The sequence below is a fragment of the Haliotis cracherodii genome, unplaced genomic scaffold (assembly GCF_022045235.1).
Source record: "Haliotis cracherodii isolate W230 unplaced genomic scaffold, xgHalCrac1.p SCAF_8, whole genome shotgun sequence".
Lineage (NCBI taxonomy): Eukaryota > Metazoa > Mollusca > Gastropoda > Lepetellida > Haliotidae > Haliotis > Haliotis cracherodii.
Genome location: NW_027266341.1, coordinates 56,698,562 through 56,726,357, shown reverse-complemented (window position 1 = coordinate 56,726,357; position 27,796 = coordinate 56,698,562). Strand labels below are relative to the sequence as shown.

General features: G+C 40.7%; 1 protein-coding gene across 1 annotated transcript; it reads left to right on the top strand.

Annotated features, from left to right (window-relative positions):
• On the top strand, positions 1-27,753 carry LOC139451098 (uncharacterized). Its single transcript, XM_071232896.1, has 15 exons — positions 1-480; positions 15,259-15,391; positions 16,216-16,349; positions 16,508-16,669; positions 17,342-17,497; positions 18,219-18,259; positions 18,461-18,538; positions 19,426-19,467; positions 20,645-20,724; positions 21,719-21,846; positions 23,999-24,321; positions 24,423-24,512; positions 24,652-24,716; positions 24,860-25,106; positions 26,454-27,753. The coding sequence occupies exons 1-15, from the start codon at positions 427-429 to the stop codon at positions 26,572-26,574; spliced, it is 1,854 nt and encodes a 617-aa protein (XP_071088997.1). The 5' UTR covers positions 1-426; the 3' UTR covers positions 26,575-27,753.
• Positions 27,754-27,796: the final 43 nt, after the last annotated feature.

Here is a 27,796-nt window from a genome sequence, read left to right as displayed (position 1 = left end):
CTTATTATGAATGCATGGTTCCACCTTCAATTATGAACGTAGGAATCTATATTGTGTTATTTTCTATTTAGCCTGGCAGCAACACAATCGAATGAGCCTTCTTCACGGAGCTGAAGCCTATCAGAACAGGGTGGGCGTTTCGGAACATTTCGGCGTGTATTTGAGTCTCGGCGTCTAATAGAGGAAATACTGTATGTTCAATTAAACTTGGCGGCAATAGAGAGTGGATTGAGGCTTCTTAACGGGTCTCATTCGTATCAGAAGGGAGATTCCGGGTGGCGTCACCTTCCTCTGTCATTGTAGAGGACAACGTACTGTGGGTGCTGACAGATGTCAGACATTTAGAAACGGTGTATGGCTGCTTCATTGTCGAAGGAGATGCGTTGAAGAAAAGGGGGAAATTAACTGTTCACAGACGACTACATCATGGTGGATATCAGACTGTACTCCCATGCTATATGGACGCACTCGAGAACGCCAGTGAGTATTCTTGTGGAATAGTTCCCGTGTTTTGTATCCAGAGGAGAGTATGTTGTCCGTGGTCATCATCAACAATGTAGCATGGCATTTAATACAATGATGAGTATGTGAGTGAGTCGAGTTTTTAGCCGCTTTGAAAAGAATGGTTATAAAGGCGGAAAACCTAACGAGACATACGCCATTGTTGTGAAACCCATTTGCACCATCGTTATGGCCCTGACCAACCAAGAATTATTATTGTGGTGAATAACCACGGTCAGTGAATCCCGGCATGCCCAAGGGACGTAACTCCGCAAAGCGAATTTGTGAGCTGTAGAATACTGATTCATGTGCTTGTTAAAATAAGATTCATGTAGAAGATAGAGGACGATTGATTCTAACGGTATATAAGGTACAGTTGCGAAAACAAACGACGGGGCGAACCGAGTCCGAATGTTTCGTAACCGTTTTGTCACGAGTCCTTTAGCTGTCTTAGAGCAATACCAGATACTCGAGTTCAGCGAATTTCATATCAGTGTATATGGTGAATAGCGTTCGCATTGTAGTGTTCCACTTTACAAACCCACGAAACCAGAGGCGTGAAAATCTCGAGGAACGTACGACAATGAACTGAACTGTTTTGTTAAACGTATTTGTGGGCGTACAACCCAAATCACAAACGCCCATTGATGAAATCGCTCAGCTTTGCTATTATGGGATGTTTATGTTCACTCAGCTTTTCGAGCCGTCACTAGAACACGCACTGCTGCAGTTTGTTTGAGCTGAAAGGTTTGTTTACGATGTGAGAGTTGTTGCTATGGAGCTATATCGATACACTGATTATCCAAGCGCGCCACAGCATTGTGTATACCACGTATAATACCTGCACGTTTTACAGCTTTTTTTGTGTGTGAAACTGTATTCCCATAAGTAGTATAGGTAATGGGGGTTCTGCCGCAACTCCACTGGAGCCGGATTTATATACCTATACCGCTACTATAGGGGGAATTTTTTATGCCAAAATGATTATGTGATTTAATGATAGTCATAAGTCGTATTAAAGGAAACATCAATATTAATTGATAATGAATAAAATTTACTATAGCCCACGAGGATATTGGAAAGGTGTAGGAGCAATAAAAAAATTAGCCACCGTGGCTAAGGTATCTAAAGATGTGGCCAAGGATTGGTTAAAGAAACAAGCGGTGTGGCAAATATATTTACCGCGTTATATACCGAGGAAGAAGTTTGATATTTTTACAACGAATGAAGTTTATCAGGCTGACCTCTTGTTTCTTTCCCACGATAAGGTAAGACGCAAAACGTATAAATATGCTTTAACAGTAGTGGATGTGGCTAGTCGATACAAAGAGGCTGAGCCATTAACCTCGAAAGATTCAACAGAAGTAGCTAATGCACTGAGTCGCATATATAAACGTGGACCGCTAAAATGGCCTAAGCTATTTCAAGTCCCGGTCACGAGTTTATGGGATCGATAACTAAACTCAGCGCTCAATAATGAAGTAACGAGATTAATAGGGAAGAAACCATCCGATGCTATCAAAATGAAATCTGTGACTTCCGAATCTTCAGCACCGAGAAGAGGCAAAGAACGAAAACTTCCGGATAGAGTAAGGGTAAGATATTTATACCAGCCCGGTGAACTCAAAGGAGGCCTACGTCGCGCAACCGATCCCATACGGTCCCTTAAGCCATATAACATTAGTAGATTGGTTATGAAAGAAGGAGAGCCTATTCTTTATTATCTTCAAGATGGACCGAGTAGGGCATTTGTACGAGAAGAGTTGTTCATAGTTCCTGACGGTAGGGTATTACCACCATAACCATAAGCATAGGTAGTTACACCATCCTTATCAATCCATCTCTTTGTATCTAAGGGGGATAATGATGTCTTGTTCATTCTTAATCCATATATCCTATGATTGTAACTTCTTAAAGAGTTCATCTTGTGTTTGAACGTTCTACCGTTGAATAATGATTCTTTATACTGTTCGTGTTTGATATGCTTTTTTACAACATACTTCTTAACGCCCTTAGCTTTTCTTATCTCCCCATAATCGGACTTCTTTATAGAATACATCTTAGGTCTTAATCCGACATACTCCGCTATAGGGGTCCCAGCACATTCATCCTTCATCTTACCTAACACCTTTTTATTTACTACACTGTGCAGAGGATTATCTTGTGGGTAATCGCTCGTGTCGTACATATCTATTTTTTCTGCCATATCTTTATACACATCCTCGGTTTGTATTTCCATCAACAAAGAATCTGTGTCAGTATATAACACCTCACATCTATCGCCGTATTGCTTCTTAAGTTCGTTGTAATAAAAGTCATACATTAAGTGTTTTGACAAGTCGAGAATACTCATACCGACATACACCGGTCTGTTGAATTTTATATTACTCTTCTGCATATGCAACGCGGCTAAGTCGTTATCGAATATCTTGCTTCTGTTAAAAGCCGGACTGGCTAAAAGTTTCCTAAGTCTTTCTTCCTCACTAGATCTGACTAATTTAACATCAACACGCTTCCTTAGATTCTCCATAGTTTTACCAAATACTGAGTTATTCATGAGCTTATACAGATTCTTTTCGAAATCGCTGGTAGCTATCTGTCTTAAATCTGTGTTCAACCTTATATAGGGCTCCATCCAAGGGCTTTGATCAAACTTTAGAACTCTGAGTATTTTCTTTAATTTCATACCTAACGATGGATATAACTGGAGATTTCTGTAGTGAACTATATATTTTGTCTTATCCATCAAATTTGGTACGAGTTTTTCTACGTTAGCTAACCTAGTATTACCCATCAAGGAGCGTTGATATTCCGACATCCAATCTTTATTAACCATTAATCTTTCGGGAGCTAGCGGATAACTGTTATGATCTTTATGTAACGAACTTGGATATTCCAAGTCAACTTCTAGCATGTACCCTTTATTCGCATCATTCACATTGATATCATCGACCCACTCAAAACCACCCATGGGTAAAGATTGACTCATAGCCCATCCGTACAAATTGTTAGCGTCGAGATATAATATGTGCGTGTCGGGTTTACTCGGATCATATCCTTCCACTAATTTATTATTAGCCTTAGAATACCTTTTCGCTGCCATCGATATACCCCCTCTTAATCCTTTCTCAATAAACAAGTGCATATCGTAATCTGTGAGTAGTTTTAGTTCTACGCCGGTCTTCTTCAACAATGCATCCCACGATAGTCTGGGACTGGAATAGTACCATGCCGGGTCCAAGCCGTATTGTTTTAAACATGTCTTTCTAAATATCTCGAATATATCGGCGAGTAACAGTACATCGGTTTTAAGTACAGATCGTGATAATCACCTAAATTCTTACAACCTAATTTATCCCAGACTGTCAGAGCGTGTTCATAATCGGTATCTGTTATTTTAGATTCTGTTAAGTTACTATAGAATGATTCGAGGGGTGGTAATTCAGTTTCTTCGAATCTAGACCAATCATCCATATATTCGTAAGGATATACACCTTTTCTCAGCAACAAATGACGAGTTATCTTATCGGTATATTGATTTGTTATCGCAAAGTCATCGGGATTGTTCGCATTAGCTAAATTGTCCAGGGAAGATAACAGAAACTGTACGGAGTCTATGAATCTAAGCCCATTACTTTGCTTTATTCTAGATTTCCCATCCTTTTCCCTATAATGTATAGGTTTAGTCAACGAGAACGATATGTATTTTTCCATATTATTAGGAATGCACGTTAAACCGCCGTCGGTCTTTGAGATAGCTTGCATAATGAGATGTGAATCGTATCCCCTAAGGTTATGAAACACAACGGGGATGGGTATTGTTTGAGAATTCATTTTTAGTTTCAAGTTACACTCGTTATGCGTGGTCCCCGATAATTACCTGTGACGTGACAATGATCTCTTACGGAATCCCCATTCAGGGGTTTATTACAAACATGACAACTCGTTGACTTCTTATAGGCCCTCCAATCATCCCTCGTCATACACATGGGTTTCTTACACGATAATTTTTCCCTGATTATTCTCTCTTCATTTTGTAGATATTCTAGGAACTTTCCCGCTGCATCGGGACCTCTGTAAATCACGAGAGTGTTTGTTTTCCCATCATACCTTACAACTATACATCCAAACCCACAAGGAATATGTTCTTGAGTTTTGTACGTAAAACTACTATCAGTATTGCGTTCAGTATTTTCTATGGGTTTGATAAGAGCTTCGAAGTCGGCGTAAATTATGTACGGTACTGGCATTTGATTACAATAATGTTCAAATTTTAATATATTTTTCCCCTCTTTAGGCACATCGATTCTGATAGCGGTCTGTCCAACACCTCTACAGTCTTCTTTATGTGCTTCTAATAGATCTTGTCTGCTGTACCCATGTAGGCATCTTTCGCAGAAATATTTCTTTTCTTTATGTTTCGTTTGATCGTATAATAGCCTGTTTAAACTCTTTATCCACGTATAATGATATTTTCTATCTTTTTCGATCAGAAATGAATTGATTCTGGAGATATGTTCTGGAGCGGAGCTTATCCTGTGTACAACAATTCCTTTAGAATGTCCGAAAACATTTATAGTTAAATTGTTTTGCTTTTCCACCTTATCAATTTGTGATATTGGTGTAGGTTTGTCTATACCATCGAAGTTGAGTCCATCGTTTTGGGAATAGCTAGAAGGTCTATTTGCAATTTTAGAATCTACGGGGAACAATGCAGATCTTATCATCATTCTTAAACAGTCATCGGATTTATTTTTTACGTTAATTATGGCTTTTTTGTTCTTATAATACGGGGGTAAATCTATATAAGATCCACCTTTGAAGGGCATATAATTTGCTATATCTAAATATAAACTATCGATTTTATCCACACCCCAACCCGAACCTCTATTAGTCCAACGTTCTAAAGTTTCCTGTATTCTCTGAATTTATGTATCTAATGATGCGTTCATAGTATCGGATTCAGTTATAACTTCTTGATTGCTATGGAAATATGGTTCGGTATATTCGGTGCTATCGTCTGTGTTACTTTTACTCAATAACATTTTAATCGTCAGCTGGTATTTTATACTATGTAAATCATCTAACTCCTCGTTAATTTTACTCGATATGATGGGCTTAATATCGTTAACATCCATGTTGGAATTAATATCCATCTTCCAACCTCTTAGATATTTACCAACGCCGGTGGATGTGGGTACAAATATTAATTCTTGTTGTTTATTCTCAACATCATTATCAATATCAACATTATTATCATTATGTTCAACATCATTATTATCTAGAAAAGCGATCAATTCAGCTCTTCTCATTCGAGAATAACCCCTCAGCCCAGTTTCTTGCTTGAGCTTTGAGTTCTCTAACAGTCTGGGGTTTGTTGTATTCCAAACCGAGTAAGGTAATCAATTCAGCTTTTCTCATTCGAGAATATCCACGCAGACCACTTTGCTTTGCCATAGCCTTCAACTCTCTGACAAAAACCATTGTGGTTGAATGGTATATGCAAAATGAGTCAAATGTCTAATTGGTTGTTTTTAATAAATCTAAATACGCATTCTCCCCAACCTTTTCCTCTCATTGATGTAATCTCTCTTCCTAGCATAAATAATCTGATTCCTGACCCTATCAGCACCGTGTTCCTTACATAAACAATAAAGACCTTTGACCCCTATCCCGCATACAGAACACGTATAGTTTATGTTTCCGCGCCTGATGTAATAATTGTGTATGACGCAGTAAATATCACAGCGTCGGTTACATAGAGTTTTTTTTACCCATGAGCGTAAATCTGCAATGATTCATGGTTTATACATCTATCATATCATTTGTCTAAATGCAAATCACATCTACACTGGTGAGATATTGATTAGGCAGTCAGCCAACTCTATTTATAGATTAGCTAACTAGGTCATGGTATAGCTGAAAATCAATACAGCAGTTAACCCCATTATCACAAATGCGACCTCGCGGTTTTTCTGAGCCTCTGACGGTGTATAAAACTGACTCATTGTTGGTCTTGGTATTGGGTCAAGTTTTTTCCCATAAGCGAGGAAGTATTCGTGCATGGCAGCTTCGACATCTTTAAACATTGGAATTGAATGTCCAATGTTACGCAGTTCTTCATGAATAAAATCTAATCTTAATGTCCTATTTCTGGCCCATTGTGACTGAGCTTTTTCTAGTTGTTCTAAAGCTTTATTATGTCTTTTCTGCTCTGAACCTCTCATACTAGAAAATAAAAAATTACTCCCTGAAAAAGCTAGAGTATTAACAATAGCTCCACCGACCATCATTGCAATTGATGCCATAGTATATGAATAAAAAATATTCAAATGTTTAATTAATTACTTCATTATGTCTTCCGGGATAAGCCCTTGTTTGATGAGTATATCCTTCGTTGCCATAGATAATCCAATATTCAGAACCATCATTCCGATATCATATCCATTAAAATCTAGCTTGGGAGGTGTGGCTTTAGTAATCATTTTAGCTATACGGGCATAGCCAATGGCCAAGCCGGTGACCACCGCTGAATGATACGTTGCGTTTACCAACATTTTACCGTCTGTAACTGGAGTAGTCATGCTTCTTATAGCATTATATGGGGGCTAACCTCTAATTGAACTTGTTGTTGCATTGGGGGTGACGTTTTCTCTTCTCCGGTCTTATAAAAGAACCATACAGCCGCTATACCAGCAACTCCTACTAGTGCCAATGTTTTAATCGGATTAATATTTGAATTATTTATTAATTTCGCTTTCCTCGCCAGCCCACCCTTTCTTCCTGCGGCTATTGTCAAAGGATTCTTTGTCACACTGGGTTGTTTTTGTGTTTGTGGTGCAATCGCTGGTTTCTCATTCACATGTGGTGGTTCCTCATTCACTCGTTGTTCCGCAATCTGTTGTTCCTCGTTCACTTGTTGTTGCGTTTTCACAATCTGTTGTGGTGTCACCTGTTGAGTCTCCATTATTATTAAGTGGGCACATATGTTTAAATTGACAATACCTAGCTGTTATTAAAGCTGTGGTGAACGGAACTAAGAACATTCCGTATCTATGATAAAACTCACAGCTCACTGAGCTTATAGCGTGTTCGATGAATGGGTCTTTCACGAGAGATTCGCATAAATACATGCGATGTTCTGCCGGGATAGGGAGAAACGTACTAGCTACGACTGTGTATAGTTGTAACATAGCCAAACCTATCGTTTTAGTCATGGTAGCTCCCATGTAATGCGCATACAGTTTTTTAATCTCTTCGTCGGTCATGTTATCAATTTTTTCGATGGTATAATTTTCTCCCAAATATTGGGAACATTTTCCACCAGCTACCAAAGCGGCAAGTCTTTCTCTATGTTTATCTAAAGATTTATCTACATTTTGATCTGCATCAGATTCTTTGAGCATTTGTTCGATGAGTTCGTCGCATTCCATAATGTAATACTTAAGGAGATATTTAAGTCTAACATAATATGATATGGCATATCCAATACATCCCGTAATAATGAACAGTTGTGAAAGAATGATGATTTCGAACCACATTTTATGTCATATTAACCGCTAATGTTCAGTTTGCTATAATTTTGCTATAATTTTGCTACATTTTGCTACATTTTTGCTACATTTTGCTATAATTTTGCTAAGCAATTGCATAAGCAGCTGTTTGATCGGTTTTTAATACGAGTTTACAGTGCTTCTTTGCCGATAACAGTTTTCTGACTTTATCTCGTTCGAGCTTGGTATAAATGACATCATTTTCGCGTAAACATTCCTTGAATGAATCTCGATCGTGGCAATGAAAGAGTGCTACCCATTTGGTCTGCTCTCTGAGATCTTTCAGGACAGAGTTGTATTTTTGACTACGTACCCAAACGCTATGCTGAGTATGCCGTCCGGAGAATGCTAAATACGAAAGCATATCTTTCTTTTTTGTGAGTTCTTTACTCGCGCTGCAGTCGTCTATTACGAAAAGGGTTGATTCTCCTTTGTATTTTTCGTGACATACTCGTAAACAGTCTTGTAAACGATCGCCCGGATCGACTCTGTGTACCCCGTCGTCATTCATTACCCAATCTCTCGATAGGTATGTTTTATTAACGCTTATAGTCGGGCACAGAATAATAATATGATCGAAAACGCCCTGATAATGACTTTGTAAAATATCTAGAATAAAAGCTTTTTTTTCCACAGCCCGTTTGCCTGCATATGATAGCGCAGTGCGGATCTTTAGGTAAAAGATTATTAATAGATTGCTTGCACGAATCTTCCATTCTGTATATTAAGTTGCACGTCCATAATCATGTACAAATATATGTTTAATTTACAAGCCGTTTCCTGGAGCTTCGTTATCTGTATAGTGACACCCTCGCTAGCATTTTCTATTCTCCTCCCACTGTCGTGTAGTTGGTCATCGTCCGTTGTTCGCATGTCTAGCCATAGCGCGTACTTGGTGGTGAGGTATTCACCCATCGATACACTCCCGAGAGACAAATCTTTCACGACCGCGATAACTTTCGGAAGGAAGTTTTTTAATCTCATCCCATTGGTGATACGCTAGCATTCCTTGGCTTTATAGTTGATTAGGAACGCCCTTGATAGTCAATTCTACTTTTGTAATCTTGGGATTGTAGAACTTCTCGGTATTTCTTTTAAATGCATTGGAGGGGTCCTCGAACAACATTAAAATACCCTTCAACGACCTTCATGGGGACGTTTAGATGGATATTCCACATCGTATCTTTTTTGTCCCTCGTGATCTTTCGGTGTCAAAGCACGCGATCGTACCAAATGGCTAAACTTCCTGTATAATGGTTACGAATTTGTCTGGCTAATTCGGGATCTGTTATCATATCGTACACCAGCGAGATATTGTCAATGGAATAGCTAGCATCTTCACCACCGGTTCTGATTACTCTACCGTAGTCATTAAAAATGAGTTAGTATTCTAACCTATCGCCTACGGATGCTTGATAAAATGGCATGTGGGAATCTAGTAATTCAAAGTCTAGGGGAATATAGAATCGGTTACCTAATGCGTCAGCAACGGCTTTATCTATTACGACGGTACCATCACCATTTTCAGCACCTACGCGCAGTCTCAATGTGTTCTGATTACAAATACCTTGGTACTGTAAGTTTTCACGCTCTTTATCCGTTCTCCAGAGATCCATGTAGCAATAGCATACATCGCTATCGTCGATACTCAAAACCTCATTACCGCTAATTTTAATGGTGATTTTCTTAATGATAGCACGACCTATGTTCTGAACGGGCTCCCTGTTAACGTCGGTAGAAGACAAAATAATCATAAATGCTAGTCGGACAGTTCCCAGAACTAACACATCATGGGCGCCGAGATTAGGAAAGCGAACCAGAAGCGTTTGATTCTGATCGATGGTACTAGGGTTATAAGTTATAGTTACAGACTGATGAATTGCTTTGACCCCTAATGAATCTCGAAGTCTACGTTGTGGGTTTAACTTGCGAAGACATTGTTATATTGAAATTATATCACCATATGTTTAATATAAAAATGACTGATTTTGATCTACATTATTTAGATAACCCGAATCAAATCGAAGAGGGTACTGATGAAACCAGCTTTACGAATCTTAACGATGAACTTTTGAACCCAACCGTAAATGATGAACTTTTGAAACCAGCCGTCAATGATTATTACGATACCTTTAAAGATGATAGTCCTATTGTTCGTGACTATTCAAAGTTTGAGATAGATAGTAAAGGAATATTGTGACTGCGTGGCTCTCCGGATATTGATCTTATGCATTCTCGTACTCGTAAGCCCCTAGCCTTGTCTACAATAGCCGGTAAACACGGTATCAGCACTGTTCGTGATAAATTAGGTTTTGTAGACTACTCACGACTTTCTGTGAAGACTACTAAGGTTCTTCGAACTGTGCGTACTGAACTCGTTAACAACACAGATAATTTGGAAGCTTCCTCGAAGGTGGACTCGGACGGACTTGAAGAAATCTTGGGTACCTACTACGATAATTCCACGTTCAGTGTATCACCATATTCGGAGTCCAGTATTAGGGAATTACGAGGTCTTGACAAGGCAATGTGAACAATGCGGGGAGAACTCACCAATAATATGGCCAAGATATCCGAAATCGACAAGCATATAGTTAACGAGAAAGCAAAACTTGAAGAGGCGGGCGATGAGTTCAGTAGACGCCGCGTAGCGGAAAGATTGTGTAACTTAGAAGACGAAAGATCGGCCCACCTCGAGGCTGCTTCCACTAATAGAGAGGCACTTCGTTCGCAAATCAGTCGAATTTGAGAAACTATCGATCGAGTCCTCAACGATGACACTACACTGGTTGATAAAATTAAAACATTGTTCAGAGAACAGGGAATAACAATTGCCAGTATTTTAACCGCGTTGGGATTTATTATATCGACTTTGACTCTCGCGTTAACTGGTGGCACAGGTGGTACAGGTGGTGGCAGATCACCGCCTACGTCGGATGGTATAAAAGAATGGATAAAAAAGCATTTAAAAGCATTAGGTTCAGCACTGGGAAAGCTCGCTGAGAAAGCCGTGGCCGCACTTCCCGGTATAATAGGGAGTGTTGTTTCCTGGCTATTGAATTTATTAGCTAAGACCACCACTTGGCTTAGTGGGCACTGATCGTAGCAATTGCAGGGCTGTTGTACGTATCCCCTAAGAACTATTTAACCAAATCAGTTCGCTAACCAAATCATGAGTAAACCAGCCGCGACTCCACCTAATACAAGCGCTGTTTTTTCATCGATATGTTGTTCATTTTTAGCCGCAATATGCGTTGGCACTTGTGCGTCAGTAGATGTTTGTGCGTTAGTAGATGGTTGAGCAATAGTTGGTGTTTGCGGCTTGACTATTCCCTTTTCGCCTGTGATTGTTTGCGTTATTAATTCGACGTTAATATCTGAATTAATACCTGGTTTTTGTTGATCGGTAGCAATAACAATTTTATTATTATAACCTATCACTTGACTGATCTTAAGTTCCATATTATTCGGAGACATGTATAGTCTTGGCGCATAAACGTAGTCCACTTTTTGATTGAGCGTACTGTAATACATCTTGAAAACGCTTTATAGACGATGGTATGTCAACTGGTGAATTAATGGCGTCCTCCACGTTTGCGACAAACTGTTTTTGCGCATCGAACGCCGTCCCAGTACCGATAATGGACGTTCGTGTTTGCGATTGTGCACGAGAATTGCCCATACATAAGTTCTTATCGATTCATTAAATGTTACAACTCCTGGGTTAGTAAATTATTTTCCGTTTTATCATTAAGAAATTCATTCCAAGCGTTTGCGGTATCGTTCATTTGTATAAATTTTGTAACAATATAAGCCAAACCACCCTTAAAACTCATAAGAGAACCTCTCCAATCGTTACTCGAAAGTTCCTAGCCATGATTAAGATTATGCAATCTTACAAAAAGATTGTCTATCTGTAAGAATTTAAATGGATTGAATGGTTGATGAGTTTTTTTAACTAAATCATCGCTGACTTCTTTAACAGTTCTTTGTCCGCTGTACGGAACACCTAGACCATGGTTTGCTCCTTTAATGCACCAATCTTTACCCGTAGAAACATTAAATTCATTACAAATACGCTCATACGCGGACCTATCATAATTATTATTTGTGGAATTCCACGCTCGATCCTGCGGTAATGGAGCACTAATTTCTTTAAGTATACGTCTAATCTGATAGTACACGTGAAATGATATAACAGACTTATTTAGTTCAAATCCTGGGGAATAAAGAGATACGCCACATCCCGTTGTGGCACACCATATGCCAAAGTTTAACTGATTCCGCCAAAATTGTATCGGATTGTGAAACCAATCGTGCACCATTTTATCGCTAGTTGCCGTGACTCTGTACTCTTCAAAGATATCAGGGAATTTAACGATAAATTCAGCACCAGAGGCAGTTACTATAATCAATTGATTAGTAATGTGTCTCGATTTCATATTTAAGTTATGATATAGTATCATTGTATATTTAATATGTATGTTACACTCCCGGGAATAACAAATGGCCAGTCTATTGAACTGCTTCATACTATCGATAACTCGGATGGACAACTCGAAGTAGCTCCATGCGATGTAACGTATTACCCGCTGTGGACCAATAAAAGTGCTGTGAGAGATAATAATAAGATATGGATATTAGATAAAAAAAATATTATTGAAAAATTACAGCGTATGCTCACTCAATGATGAAATTTTTAAGCCTAATGGAATTAGTCTAACACAAGATGAGTCGAATGGGACAGTGAAAATCAACACTGGAGAAAAAGGTGTACGGATTTTAGGGAACTTATCACCTATGCTTGGATTTGTACGCGGAATTTTATCAATATTCAGGTCAACATTTGATGGAGAGACATTGCCCGATTTAGTTCCCTATAATGAGTTGTGCATCCATCTTGACCAAATAAGCACGACGGATAATATTCAACTAGAAAGTCCTTCAACTCTGCTCAGATCTATTCCAGGGAAAAATGAAAAATATAATAGCGGTAGAACGGAATCTTTCTCACCATTACAATATAAAAAATTAAAGCGGGGTATTATTTCAGACCTTAAAATTTCTGTATTATATGTAAAACACCAACCTGTACATATAGGATACTTAAGTGTAACACTCCATATTATAAATAATGGTTGATTCCATATTTAAGTTATGATATAGTATCATTGTATATTTAATATGTATGTTACACTCCCGGGAATAACAAATGATCAGTCTATTCAACTGCTTCGTACTATCGATAACTCGGATGGACAACTCGAAGTAGCTCTATGCGATGTAACGTATTACCCGCTGTGGACCAATATAAGTGCTGCAAAAGAAAATAATAAGATACATATAGCTGATGGAGTTAGTTTTCCCGAAATAATTACTATACCTGATGGGTATTACAGCGTATGCTCACTCAATGATGAAATTTTTAAGCCTAATGAGAATAGAGCGAATAGACAAGGATAGGGAGTTGAGACTTGGATTGTATAAAAAGTATCGCAGAGCCGTGAATGCTCTGGACGGAGTTGACACCGCGCTTGTAACAGCTGGCATGGGACTCGGCGTAGCTGGTGTTGGTTTACTATCAACTATAATCGCTGCGCCTATCGTGCTCGGCATAGAAATAGCCGCTGGAGTCTCGGGACTGGCAGGAATAGCGATAAAATTCATTTCTCATAGGTTACAAAAGAAAGCATTAAAACACGATAGTATTCGGATACTCGCCAAAGCAAAGTTGAACAGCATTGAGGATCATATTTCGACATCAATGGTTGATTGTAAGATATCCGAGGATGAGTTTCGTTTAGTGTTGTCAGAACTCACCAAATACAACGCAATGAAGCAGGAGATTCGATCAAAATCTCATAAGACCAGTGGTATTAGCGAAGACGAGAAAAAAAAGTTCATAGAATAGGGGATGCAACAAGCGCGTCAATTATTCCGTGCCAAAACCAAAGAACTGGTTGGAGATTAAAAATAGATTGCTTACTATCGTTAGATCACATTTAGACAAATGCTTACATAAATATATAATAATGGAGAATTACAACACAACAATCGAAAAAGCTATTAAATGGAGAGAATTACCACAAAGTTTTTATTATATTAGTGATGTCAAACCAATCAATTTACAAGAAGAGTGTAATTATAAAGTCTGGTCTCCTAGTAAAATGAACGAAGAACTTAATAAAAATGTTGAATATCGCTTTATTGATAAAAATAATAAAGAATATTTTCATAACATTTAGGCTCATCTAAAGCAATGATTGGCCAATTTAACTTAATCTCATGACTATCATTGAATCACATAATCATTTTGGCATAAACAATTCCCCCTGTAGTAGCGGTATAGGTATATAAATCCGGCTCCAGTGGAGTTGCGGCAGAACCCCCATTACCTATACTACTACATATCTGATGGATCAATGTTTCGAAAAGCTGATGCACAAATTGTTTGGCTGGCTCTGTGTGGCCATGAGGTAAGGCTATATGTCACCAAGGAATAAGTAGGTTAAGTTTGATTTAAGTAGCACGTCCGTGATGCTGTGTCTTCAACGTCAGTAGTGTATCATCAACGTCAGTGGTGTTGTGTCGTCAACGTCAGTAGTGTATCATCAACGTCAGTGGTGTTGTGTCGTCATCGTCAGTGGTGTATCATCAATGTCAGTGGTGTTGTGTCGTCAACGTCAGTGGTGTTGAGTCGTCAACGTCAGTAGTGTATCATCAACGTCAGTGGTGTTGTGTCGTCAACGTCAGTGGTGTTGTGTCGTCAACGTCAGTAGTGTATCAGCAACGTCAGTGGTGTTGTATCATCAACATCCATGGTGTTGTATCATCAACATCCATGGTGTTGTATCATCAACGTCCATGGTGGTGTATCATCAACGTCAGTGGTGTTGCATCATCAACGTCAGTGGTGTTGCATCATCACCAACTTGGTGTTGTATCAAGGTCACTAGTGTATCATCAACCTCAGTTACGTATCATCAACGTCACTGGTGTATCATCAACGTAACTGGTGGATAATCAATGGATATATCATCAGCGTTTTGTATTAACATCAGTGGTGTACGCATAGCGTCAAGGCCATTTTCCGTGTTGAAAATGTGTTTTCGTTTGTGTGTATGCGACCTTAAAACTCACTCATTCACTCACTCCCAGCCAATGATTTTCCCTATTGTCATGCTTCGATGTTTTAACCGAACAGATCTATACAGACTACTATCTGACTGACAAAGAGATCCGTGCCTCCAATCACCGAGGGCGTCCCTGGGGCTATAATCGGGTGAGGGGTCGAGATGTGTGGCGGGATTTGCAGGAGAGACGACGGTGGACAATCGGTAAGTACACCCACAGAAATGTATAGACATGACTGATCTTGAGTGATACTGATTTTTAGAAAATGACTCAAAATGGTAAATTTGAGATGTGCGACGATGATTAACATACTATTAGCGTGATACACCTGTTAGGAAACAACCCAAATAACTGAGTTGAGATGTGAAAAAACGATTGACCATAGTCTTATACACTTGTAAGTTAAAAGCTCAAATGACTGAGTTAAGATGTGTGCATACGATTGACCTAGTGTGACACACTTGTTTTTTTAAACAACTCAAATGATTCAGTTGAGATGTCTGGTGACGATTGAACTAGTGTGACACACTTGTTTGTAAATAACTCAAATGATTCTGTTGACATGTGTGTTGACGATTGACCTAGCGTGACACACTTGTTTGTAAATAACTCAAATGATTCAGTTGACATGTGTGTTGACGATTGACCTAGCGTGACACACTTGTTTGTAAATAACTCAAATGATTCAGTTGACATGTGTGTTGACGATTGACCTAGCGTGACACACTTGTTTTTAAATTACTTAAATGATTCAGTTGACATGTGTGTTGACGATTGACCTAGCGTGACACACTTGTTTGTAAATAACTCAAATGACTGAGTTGAGATATGTGCATGCGGTTGACCTAGCGTGACACACTTGTTTGTAAATACCTTATATGAGTAGGTTGAGATGCTGGTGACGGTTGACTTAGCGTGACACACTTGATGTAAATAACTCAAATGACTGCGTTGACATGTCTGGTGACGAATGACCAAAGTCTCAAACACTTGTTAGTAAATAATCCCAACAATGTTATGACTTCAGCAAGCGTACCCAACTGGTTGCTGAACATAAATGTCAACACAAGGGAAGGGACAACCCGCAGCAGTGGGAACATCCCAAACGGACATCCTCATGGCATCTACTTTACAAACAGGATCAGACGTCCGTGCACAGGGGTGAGTACATACTGCTTAACAGGTGTGAATGTCGTGTTGCATGAAACTTCAGTGGGTCCAAATAACTACCACATGTTGGAGATACTAGTTGCAGTGTGTCAATGCACTCTAATTCCACGTGTTGAGGGACTGAATGTCCAATTTACGTTTCATTACAGGTGATTCCTGATCCGTATCCCTTTCTTAATGTGAATATCCGAGACGGTGTCTTCCTTCTTGAGGAGCGGGCCAAGTTGGAGCCTCTCGGACGACAGTCACCGTTCTCTCCTGCTGTCATTGCAATACACCTGAATCTCCCCGATGAGGAACCTTTCCTAAAGGTGTTTCTATTTACACTGAATTACCAGAAACAAGATCGATATTTTCATTTATTTACTTATGACTGTTAATTAAACTTACCCGTCTCGAATATAGCTTCGAATGGGTTTGGTAGCAGAGAGGGTCGGTGTAGCAAAGAGTTTGGCTTATTGAGGGCCTGGTGTATTGAGAATGTTTGGATTGTTTAGATGTGCTCGTGTAAACATTGTTGTTGGTTGCCAGAGTGTTGAGTTACAAGGGGTCTTTGTAGAGAGAGGCTCTTGTGTAGCAATAGTTTTCAGATCCCAGATGGGACTGTTTAGCGAGGTTGTTAGGATACAAAGGGGAATGTGTAGCGATGTTAAGGGTGACGCGGTGTTTTGTGTAGGGAGAGTGTTCAGTTTGAGGATTGAGAAGGAGTGTTTTGTTAACTGAAGTGTAGAGGAAGATGTAGCGAGGCGTTTGGGTTACATTGGGGGCGGTGTGGCGAGAGAGTTTGAATATAGAGATGGCGTTTTAACAAGAGTGGTGGTTTATTGAGGGGTTTCTGTAGCGAGAGTCGTCACTAGTGTGTTGGATTACTCCGAGGTTGGATTAAAGGGTACACACACCACTGAACAAATATCCAGCCATATAACCGCTTTTTTCGCCTTTATAAAATTACACGTTTCAATAGCAAAGTCTTTAACCTCCAGTTTAAGGACTTGTCAAACCATCTTGCCCGTGTAGCGGAAGTACCGGATGATAGAGGGTTCTTCTTCTGGTTCATCAAACGTCAGAGAGGACAATGGAATACACCAGTTAAAGACTCATCTCTTTATTTCATAGATTTCAACGTGAAACACTTGAAGGTATTTATATTTAGTGAGGATCTTGCGATTGATATTTAACACCGGACACTATTTCACCTGTATGATGGCGGCTTGTAAATAGTCGTGTGTTCGACCCTGCAAGTCAGTCATTGATATTATCAGCCATGATCTTAAAGGATAAAAAAAATGATATGTAAAAAATGTACAGCTAAGATCTATCGAAGATGAGTATATTTTTTTATTTGCCCCAAATACAATATTACCCGTGGTATATATCTCGAGTAATATTTCAGTAAAGCCCAACATATATCAATTTATTTATTTAACAGTAATGTCCACATTAAACTTTAAATATACCACAAGGGGGCACGGGTGGCCCAGTCGTCTAAGGCGCCGCGATTCGCTGTGTAGAGTTGCGTCCCTTGGGCACGCCAGAAACCTATGATTGTGGGTTCGAATCCAGGTTCGCCCTGAATATGTTTCTAGGTTTGTCAGCATCATACCCGTACTTGTGGGTTTCACCGAAGTGGTAAACGTCTGAGACCTGCATCACTTAGCTGCGTTAAACACAACACACACGCGAACATACCACAACTTATCTACGTATGTCTGTCATACAGCGTTAAACAAGACATCGTGTAGTTAATAATCAACCCCCATTTTTGAAATGTAATGTGTGCTGTTGTCTTATAGTAACAGCAGATACATGATTGATATTGAATCCCAGGTTGATGACAAATACATTGTTTTATGTTTACAGCACGAGTTCCACGCCAAGGATTGTATCAAGTTTGTAGTAGTGTGAGTAACAGTAGTGTGGACCATCTCTCTCGACGTAATTGGGCTGACACTCTAAATGCATGAACTTGATCTATCCTGGTATTATAGCCACGCATGGTCTCATTCTCGTGAGCTGAATCTACTCATAACATACATTCAATCACTTCAATCTTCTGAAATACATTAAACGATACTATAGATGAGCTTCATGTTCCTTTAAAGGATCAGTGAGAGGAATCCTTTGTCTTCTCAAAGCTTTTCATCGACGCCTTCTCCAACTTCTCAACCTCGTCGTTCCAGGTATCTTCATCTTGTCTTCATCCTAAATCTGACGATGTGTATGATAAATCAAACCGTATTTTACCTCCCCTCAACTGAAGGTTTAAGTGAGCGTAAATAAGGGCTGGTTTTACTTCATCTGACCTTTCCTTCATCCCGGTATGCTGATACAGTATCTGCAACATCATCTTGAAACAATACGGCCAATAAAGGCGAACCCCGCGGGGATTACAGGTTACAATACGTTGGCATAAGAGATCTAATACTAAATGGATCGGGTGGTCAAACTCGGTTACTTGGTTGCCATCATATAGCTGGACCATTGCTGAGTGTGGCGTCAAACGAGAAACACACCCTAAAGATCTTTGAGATTTGCCACCGTCTCCGTGATCTACTGGTAGAGCGTCCGCCCAGAGAGCGGAAGGTCGGGGGACCGATCCCAAAAGACGTTAAAAGATGGTACTTGTTGTTACCTGGCACTCGGATTTAAGGGGCTAAGCAAGGACTTGTCGGCTCGGAGTCAGTATACTGTGTCTGAGTGGGGTATTGATGTTAAACTGCGGCATGGTATCTCAGTGGGCTCGCACTATTAAATCGGCATAGGTCTTGACTAGAACAAGAAGCCATACACGCACACACACGTCGCTATGTAAGCGTAATGATCTTGAGCGCGACGTTTCATTATGTTTTGTTGTTAATGTTTAAGCCTGTTGTTACAACATTCTGACATTCCTGTTTATCCTTTATTAACCTTAAACTGTTAATGTTGCAATTAGTACAGCGTGAACAACAGAATACACTTGTGTCTGAATGAATACTTTATAAAGTTTGTGGGCGGTAAGGTTTTGTTATGATTTTATTTATTAAGATTTCTATCTAATCTTTCCTACTTTAATACTTGTTCACAGCATTGGCAGCAGGGATCCTCCACCTCCTCCTCCTCCTCGAAGGTAATCATTATCTTGTCTTTATCAATACCCGGGCAATACCGCGGGCTCGTGGGTTTCGCCAAAGTGGTAGTTTAAGAACCCTTTCATTTCCAACTTTCCTCCCACGCTATTGTATAACTGAAATACAAGAGAAAATATTTCTGTTGTAAGCCGTTGCACCACACTCCAGTTATAGTCTAACGTGGTATGCGACTATACTAGTCAATGTAGCAAAGGAACTGATTGTGTATGACACTGTTTAATAACAGTTCAATCATTTTGACAGATACCCATCGTTTCAAAAGATCGAGAGAACCTGAAAGTATCTTTGTCTTGTAAGGATATTCATACTTCGTGAACCGTCTCCGTGGTCTAGTGGTAGAGCGTGCGCCCGGAGAGCGGAAGGTCCGGGATTCGATCCCCGGCTGCGTCATACCAAAAGACGTTAAAAGATGGTACTTGTTGTTACCCTGTCTTGCGCTCGTCACTAAGGGGCTAAAACAAGGACTGGTCGGCTCGGAGTCAATATACTGTGTCTGAGTGGGGTATTCCTGTTAAACTGCGGCATGGTATCTCAGTGTGCTAGCACTATAAATCGGCATCAGTTCGGACTAGTACAAGTGAGTGAGTGAGTTGGGTTTAACGCCGCTTTTAACATTATTCCAGTCATAACACGGCGTGTCAGCTTAATGTGGGAGGAAAGCCTGAAGTGATGCAGGTCTCAGACGTTTACCACTTCTGTGAAACCCACGAGCACGGGTATGGTGCTGACAAACCTAGAAACATAATCAGGGCGAACCGGGATTCGAACCCACAATCATAGGTTTCTGGCGTGCCTAAGGGACACAACTCTGCACAGCGAGTCGCTGCGCCTTAGACGACTGGGCCACCCGTGCCCCCATATGTCATTGAAGACCCTGGTAAAGGATGTATTAAAGGGCATAGTGTATCTCCTTCCATCCTTCATCACCGACCGACATGTCTGAAGCAGTTATGTAGTGATGTACAAAAGATATGTTTCTCATAAAATTAATTTACGTTCGTTATTTATTTTGCAGGGTAAGTCCCCAAAACAGACAGACAGTATAGGAAGCCAGCAGGGACATTAACATAATTATTTCGACAATTTTCCTCATGACACGTCGATAATTTGCAGTGATACGTGAACCATTGGTGTCTGTAATAATATATATTCCAGAAACCAATATCCTGATCCGACCTTTTATGATGGTGAGGAAGTTCTGGCCCGATGGGAGGATGACAGATGGTACTACAAAGGTAAGAAGCATGGCTGTTAGGATTGGTTTCAGCATGCGGTTAGCCCCGCTGTGTCAGTAGAAATGTGAGAGAAGCCACAGTTATTATTTATTAGTGAAGATGGGATATGGCAAAATACTTTTTACAATTCTCTTCCATATTTTTGGTCAGGACTGATATTGTTTTCATTGCAATTATTAACTATCTGATAACGTATTAACATTGAAAGACGACTCGAAGTTGGATTTTCTTTGAGAAATATAGTCACGTGGCATAAGCTGCTGATGGGTGATAGGGTATCCTAGTAGTTGAAGCGATCGCTCATCACATAGAAGTCAGGGGTTTGATTCCCCACACTGATACGTTTCTGATGTTCCCTGTTGTGATAATGCTGAAAAATAAATAAACTTGGCTTACTCATTCACTCACTCACTCACTCACTCGCTCACCTGCTATGTTGCTTTTTGTCAATCTCTGAGAATAAACATCTTTGCTATTTAACCATTTACTTCCCATTTGATAAACCTACTATTATCTGTACCGACACGTCGCATTGCAGAGTTACGTCCCTTAGGTATGACAGAATCCTAGGATCGTGCGTTCGAATCCCTGATTCGCACTGATTACATCCATCGTGGGTTTTACCTGAGCCGTTAACGTATAGGATCTGCATTGATTAGGGATTTCCTCCCACGTTAAGCTGACACACCGTAATATATCAGGAATACTCTTCAAAGTGGCACGTTACCTAACTCACACCCTCATTCTTCGTCTTTAAAGGAAGGTTGGTTGGTTTGTTCCAGCTATATGATGGCAGTCTGTAAATAATCGAGTCTGGACCAGACAATCCAGTGATTGACATCATAAGCATCGATCCATGCAATTGGGATACGATGACATGCATCAAACAAGTCAGCGAGTATGACCACCCGATCCAGTCAGTCACCTCTTACGACAAGCATGGTGGCCTTTTCCGTCAAGCATGGGTTGCTGAAGACCTTTTCTACCTTTTCAGGAAGGATCGCCCGGCGCTATGATGTGAACAACTACTACTGCTTGAAAGATAGCACAAGCCAATGTGACGTCATTAATTGGGAGGATATCATCCGGGCAACTGACCATTACGACGCTGTGTCTCCTGAGGTAATAACGGAAGAGCTTTAGTGAGGGCCATTTATGTGAAACGTGTTAAACGTCAGACACTATCTTTTCCCCAGCGGCAAAAATCTAGGGTATGATGTCCCAATCGTCTGAGGCGCCACACTTCATTGTGCAGAGTTGCCTCCCTTAGGTGTGCCAGAAAGACATTCTCCTGGATTCAAATTTCCGGATTCAACAGAATATTTTTCTAGGTTTGACAGTACCGCCCGCTGGTTTCGCCAAAGTGGTTATGTCTAAGAACTGTACCATTTCCAACTTTCCTCCCACGCCATTGTATAACATAAATACTGGTCAACGGTTTAGTGAAGGTTATTTATGTGTATCTTGCAAATGAAACAATTGTGCATGTGCTTGTGTGTTTGTGAGTGTGAGAATTTGTTGTGGGCTAGATAGAGTGCGCGTTCATGCATATTTGCCTGTTGTAACCATATCATCCAGACAACTGACCATTACGACGCTGTGTCTGATATCAAGGTAATACCTCGACAGGTTAAATAAGGGTTATTCCTGTGTAACATGCAAGGTGACCGTTTATATGTGTGCGTATGCCTGTATGTGATAATTCCTTTGTGCAGCGTTCGTACGTATTTGTCTGATGTGAGCTTTTGTCGTTGTACGTTGTCTTATATCTGTCCTTCCGGTTGTCCGTACATCGTTATCTTTTGTATTTTTGACATCTTATCCGAAACTACAGAGATCATATGCAAATGTCATTTTTGGCCATTACCCGGTCATTTCTGCATGCATCATCTTAAAACTGGTTCTCTGCATGTGGTGTGCCGTCTACAATATTTAGATTTTTGCGGTCTGTAAATAATCGAGTCTGGACCAGACAATCCATTGATCGACATCTTGAGCATCGATTCACGCACTTAGGATACGATGACATGCATCAAACAAGTCAGCGAGCCTGACCACCCGATCCCGTTAGTCGCCTCTTACGACAAGCGTAGTCACCTTTTACGGCAAGCATGGGTTGCTGAAGACCTATTCTACCCTGGAATCTTCACGGGTCATGTATCCCCCGACCTCACACTAGCCAGTCATCAAAGTATATCCACAAATTGGGCATTATCAGACGCGGTTGCCATGGAAATCAGACTTAACTGTCGGCTGTCGGGAGGATGGTCCAGGCGAAGGTTAGCCATCCTATATTTTGTATTTCCAGAAAATAGAGAAGTCCAAACAGTCCCAAACTTCTTTATTCTCTATCTCCTTGTGTCTGAGAATGGTGTTTCGCGTATTTGTTAATTTGTTAGAACCTCTGTCGTCCCCCTGGGACTTCCGGGTTAGCAAAGGGTCCATGGAATGAGTGAGTGAGTGAGTATGGTTTTCCGCCGCTTTTAGCAATATTCCAGCAATATCACGGCGGGGGTCACCAGAAATGGGCTTCACACATTGTACCCATGTCGGGAATCGAACCCGGGTCTTCTGCGTGACGAGCGAACAAGCGTCCATGGAACAAATACCCGTCATACGGTGGGACTTAATGGATCTGTTTGTCTGGGATTTGCATGATTGCGTGTAGTCGTACCCCGGCGGCGAAGGACCATTTGTCACCACCGGCATCCTTTCGTAACCTTAAGGGGCCACGGGTGGCCCAGTCGTCTAAGGCGCCGCAATTCGCTGTGCAGAGTTGCGTCCCTTGGGCACGCCAGAAACCTATGATTGTGGGTTCGAATCCCGGTTCACTCCGATTATGTTTCAAGGTTTTTTAGCACCATACCCGTGCTCGTGGGTTTCGCCGAAGTGGTAAACGTCTGAGACCTGCATCACTTCGAGCTTTAGCTCCCACATTAAGCTGACACGCCGCGATGTAACTGGAATACTGTTAAAAGCTGCGTTAAACCCAACTCACTCACTCACTCGTAATCTTAAAGAAGTGGCATGTCCCTCAATTACACGGGTTGGTCATGAATGGGCGTGGAACGTTGCTTATAATATCAGTCACTGGTTTGTCTGGTCCAGACTCGATTATTTAAAGGCCGCCGACTTATAGTTGCATGGAATGTTACCGACCGCGTGGATAAACACACACCTTCATGAACTTGTTAAAATGTTCAACCATTTTCTTCCTCTGTGTAACCCGTACTTTGTGGAAACCACGAGTGAGTCAGTTCCCTTTTTATCCCAGAGAGACCGTGTCCGTGTGCTGGCCCCCCATCCTGTATATTATTGGAGCTACGCCCCTGGCCGGGTCATAGAAGCGATTGGTCAGAAACTGACTGTCCGGTTCTATGACAACAAGCTGACAAACATCGAGAAATGGGACGTGTATCCTGCTAGGAACCGGGAGAAATATCTCAAGGACGTGGAGGACATTCAACAGCGAGAGAAAGACTGGGAGGGGAAGGAGGCCGTCATCAGAGACGAGTCAGGGGTGTACAGACTGGGTAGGTCACCAGGAGATGCGTCAGGGGTGTACAGACTGGGTAGGTCATCAGAGACGAGTCAGGGGTGTACAGACTGGGTAGGTCATCAGAGACGAGTCAGGGGTGTACAGACTGGGTAGGTCATCATAGACGAGTCAGGGGTGTACAGACTGGGTAGGTCATCAGAGACGAGTCAGGGGTGTACAGACTGGGTAGGTCACCAGGAAAAGAGTCAGGGGTGTACAGACAGGGTAGGTCATCAGAGAAGAGTCAGGGGTGTACAGACTGGGTAGGTCATCAGAGACAAGTCAGGGGTGTACAGACTGGGTAGGTCATCAGAGACGAGTCAGGGGTGTACAGACTGGGTAGGTCATCAGAGACGAATCAGGGGTGTACAGACTGGGTAGGTCATCAGAGACGAGTCAGGGGTGTACAGATTGGGTAGGTCACCAGGAGAGGAGTCAGGGGTGTACAGACAGGGTAGGTCACCAGAGACGAGTAAGGGGTGCACAGACTGGGTAGATCACCAGAGATCTATCGAGTAGAACATCAGTATATATCGGAGCCTTATAAGTGCCACGAACTGATCGGCGGTTCATAAACAAATACCATTGCGTTTCTAGGTAGAGTAAACAAACAGATAGGATGTCAGCCGATGTACAACGTAACATGGCAGGATGGTCAGTGCGGGGAACAGATGTCCATCCACATCTATGGAACCTACACCAAGACGATCAAGTTCAAGGTCGGCAGCTACATCCTGGCACTCGTTGACAGCGACAGCGCGCATTTCCTTCCGGGTCAAGTTAGGAAGGTCACAACCTGTGAAGATGCAGACGTACTCGATGTCGTCTTTATCGATGGCCGAAGGTATTTCTTTATTTATTTGTTTGTCTGCTTTTTTTTATTTCCATGTATGATGTTTTTGGTTATTTTGTCTGTCAGGCAATTCAAAGTTCATGGATCAGAGATTAAAACATTTGCTTCATGTAACGTATACTGGAGAACGAGCAGGTTGAAGTGACAAGGGTCCACGAAGATGGAGATGGTCAAAGGCTTCACGTGTTGTTTGTCAACAGGGAAAGGTATTACTAGAAGATGTATAACGGATTCAGTTCTATCTTCATCAAGACACAGCAAATAGATTCGCTTTTTTATGTTAACACTTGATGCTGCTTGTTTGCTTCTCAACATGACCAATGTCGCTTGCATTGTGAAGTTACATTCCTTGTCAGAAACACAAGGCTGTTTTATTTCCGCCCATGGTTTTTAATTTAATTGTGAGCCAAAAATGAATTCATATTTGCCTTCGTTGATCATAATAAGATATAAGGTTAAACTGAGACATTGTCTGCCTAGTTCTAGATTCTGTAATTAATACCTGCACAAACTGAGACATTGTCTGCCTGGTTCCAGATTCTGTAATTAATACCTGCAGAAACTGAGACATTGTCTGCCGAGTTCCAGATACTGTAATTAATACCTGCACAAACTGAGACATTGTCTGCCTGGTTCCAGATTCTGTAATTAATACCTGCAGAAACTGAGACATTGTCTGCCGAGTTCCAGATACTGTAATTAATACCTGCACAAACCGAGACAGTGTCTGCTGAGTTCTAGAGTCTGCAATTAATACCTGCAGAAACTGAGACATTGTCTGCCTGGTTCCAGATACTGTAATTATTACCTGCAGAAACTGAGACATTGTCTGCCTGGTTCCAGATACTGTAATTATTACCTGCAGAAACTGAGACATTGTCTGCCTGGTTCCAGATACTGTAATTATTACCTGCAGAAACTGAGACATTGTCTGCCTGGTTCCAGATACTGTAATTATTACCTGCAGAAACTGAGACATTGTCTGCCTGGTTCCAGATACTGTAATTATTACCTGCAGAAACTGAGACATTGTCTGCTGAGTTCTAGATTCTGTAATTAATACCTGCAGAAACTGAGACATTGTCTCTGTGTAGTTCCTGGTGTTGACTGCTGATTTCTGAGAGACGCCAGCAGTGGGGGTCGAGGGACTTGAAATGCATTGCTGGAACTGCCAATTTGTACGTGCCAAGTCCTCTTTTAAAACGTCCTCCATGCTAAAGGTTTCTAACCCTTCTATGGGTATATATATAAAGACAGGGAGGTTCGTCGTCGTGGGCTACAGCAGTATTGTATGGAGGCGTACACACCTACTCTGTCACTCACTGATTCTGGTTTCAGGTCAAAGGATGCCCTCTCCACGGATAGTTACTGGATGAATGCGATGGCCTACACTGAGGCGGAGAAGGTGTTTCTGACGCATCACCCCGACAGTAGTGACGAGGAAAAGTTATCTCGTTAAGAGTCGGCTCCACTCAGCTTATCGCCATCCCACATATGTCATCTCGGAAAGCATCTCTAGAGGAATCTATATTAGAACTAGATGCACTAGTTTCACAACACACGTGACTATGACATAATATGGTAGGTGTCGTGCCCCTTTGAAATGCCTCCATATGAAATTGAATATCTAATTCATACGAACTACCTGTACATACCGAAGAAGTTTAATTAAAACTATGATCATAACTATTTTTCAAAAGCATCATGCCACAAAATATATATTTCAGACATTCAGATTATCCTAACATACAAAAAGAAAATAGTAAGTAGAGTAAAACGTTACAGACGAGGAAGAACGGGGCTGTGGTTTAACCTTTTGGTAAAAGCGTTCGCAGAAAAAGGGATAACAATCTTCTTTGCAATTTTATCAGGCGCGTTTTCCAAGAGCGTCACACGACTCTTGCTCAAAAGTTGTTTAATCAAGATTACAACATTCAAAACCCCAGTAATGTTTTCCAATCGTTTTATGGTAGACACGTGGAGGACATGTAGATGCTCTATGCAGTTCCCTATTTTGACTTATACCATATGTTCCCGTGTTTTTATCGGGTGACGATTGCCTTGCCTTTGCATGTGTTTGTGACGGGTTCCACCTTTGGGACTGGATACGTTCAGCTTTTCCCGAACACCTGGTGTCATCACTTTTTGATAGTCATTCATGAACATGTGCTCTTGAATCTAACATCTAGTCTCTTAGAGAAAAAAAACAGTCGTTAAATTATAGTTGTAAAATATAATAAAAAGGAGCCTACAGACTTTCTTCATTCTCATACTGCAGTAATACGACTTATAGACTTGAATGGGCTGTATTGGCTATATTTGTTTCAGGGTCTTTATAATAGACTAGTACAATTGACTGTACGTTTAATTTTTTAATAGAAAAGTTTGACTTCGTTTTGAATATCAGTAAGATTATCGAGCAAACGCCCATTTGAATTTTCTATTTTAGTGAATGATTTATTCAGAAAATTTCGCGACTCTAGACTCAGAAAATAGGAGGTTGGTTTTTCACCCTTTTCTGTCCAGGTTGCTTTTGCTCTTATCATTTGCCCTTGAGTTTTTACCCTTATAATATCTTCTAGTTCTAGTTGCAATTTCTTGATTTCGTTCAATAAAGTTTGTTTCATATCTTCTTTTTCACATTCGTCCAATTTAATTTCTTTACATTGTAATGTTTCCAA

What these genes read in the sequence shown, in the direction of transcription:
- LOC139451098 (XM_071232896.1), top strand. Translation starts at nt 427, where the DNA reads ATGGTGGATATCAGACTGTACTCCCATGCTATATGGACGCACTCGAGA. An exon ending in TGACAGATGGTACTACAAAG is followed by an intron (nt 20,725 to 21,718) that starts GTAAGAAGCATG and finishes CTACCTTTTCAG; the next exon opens with GAAGGATCGCCCGGCGCTAT. An exon ending in ACGACGCTGTGTCTCCTGAG is followed by an intron (nt 21,847 to 23,998) that starts GTAATAACGGAA and finishes TTTTTATCCCAG; the next exon opens with AGAGACCGTGTCCGTGTGCT.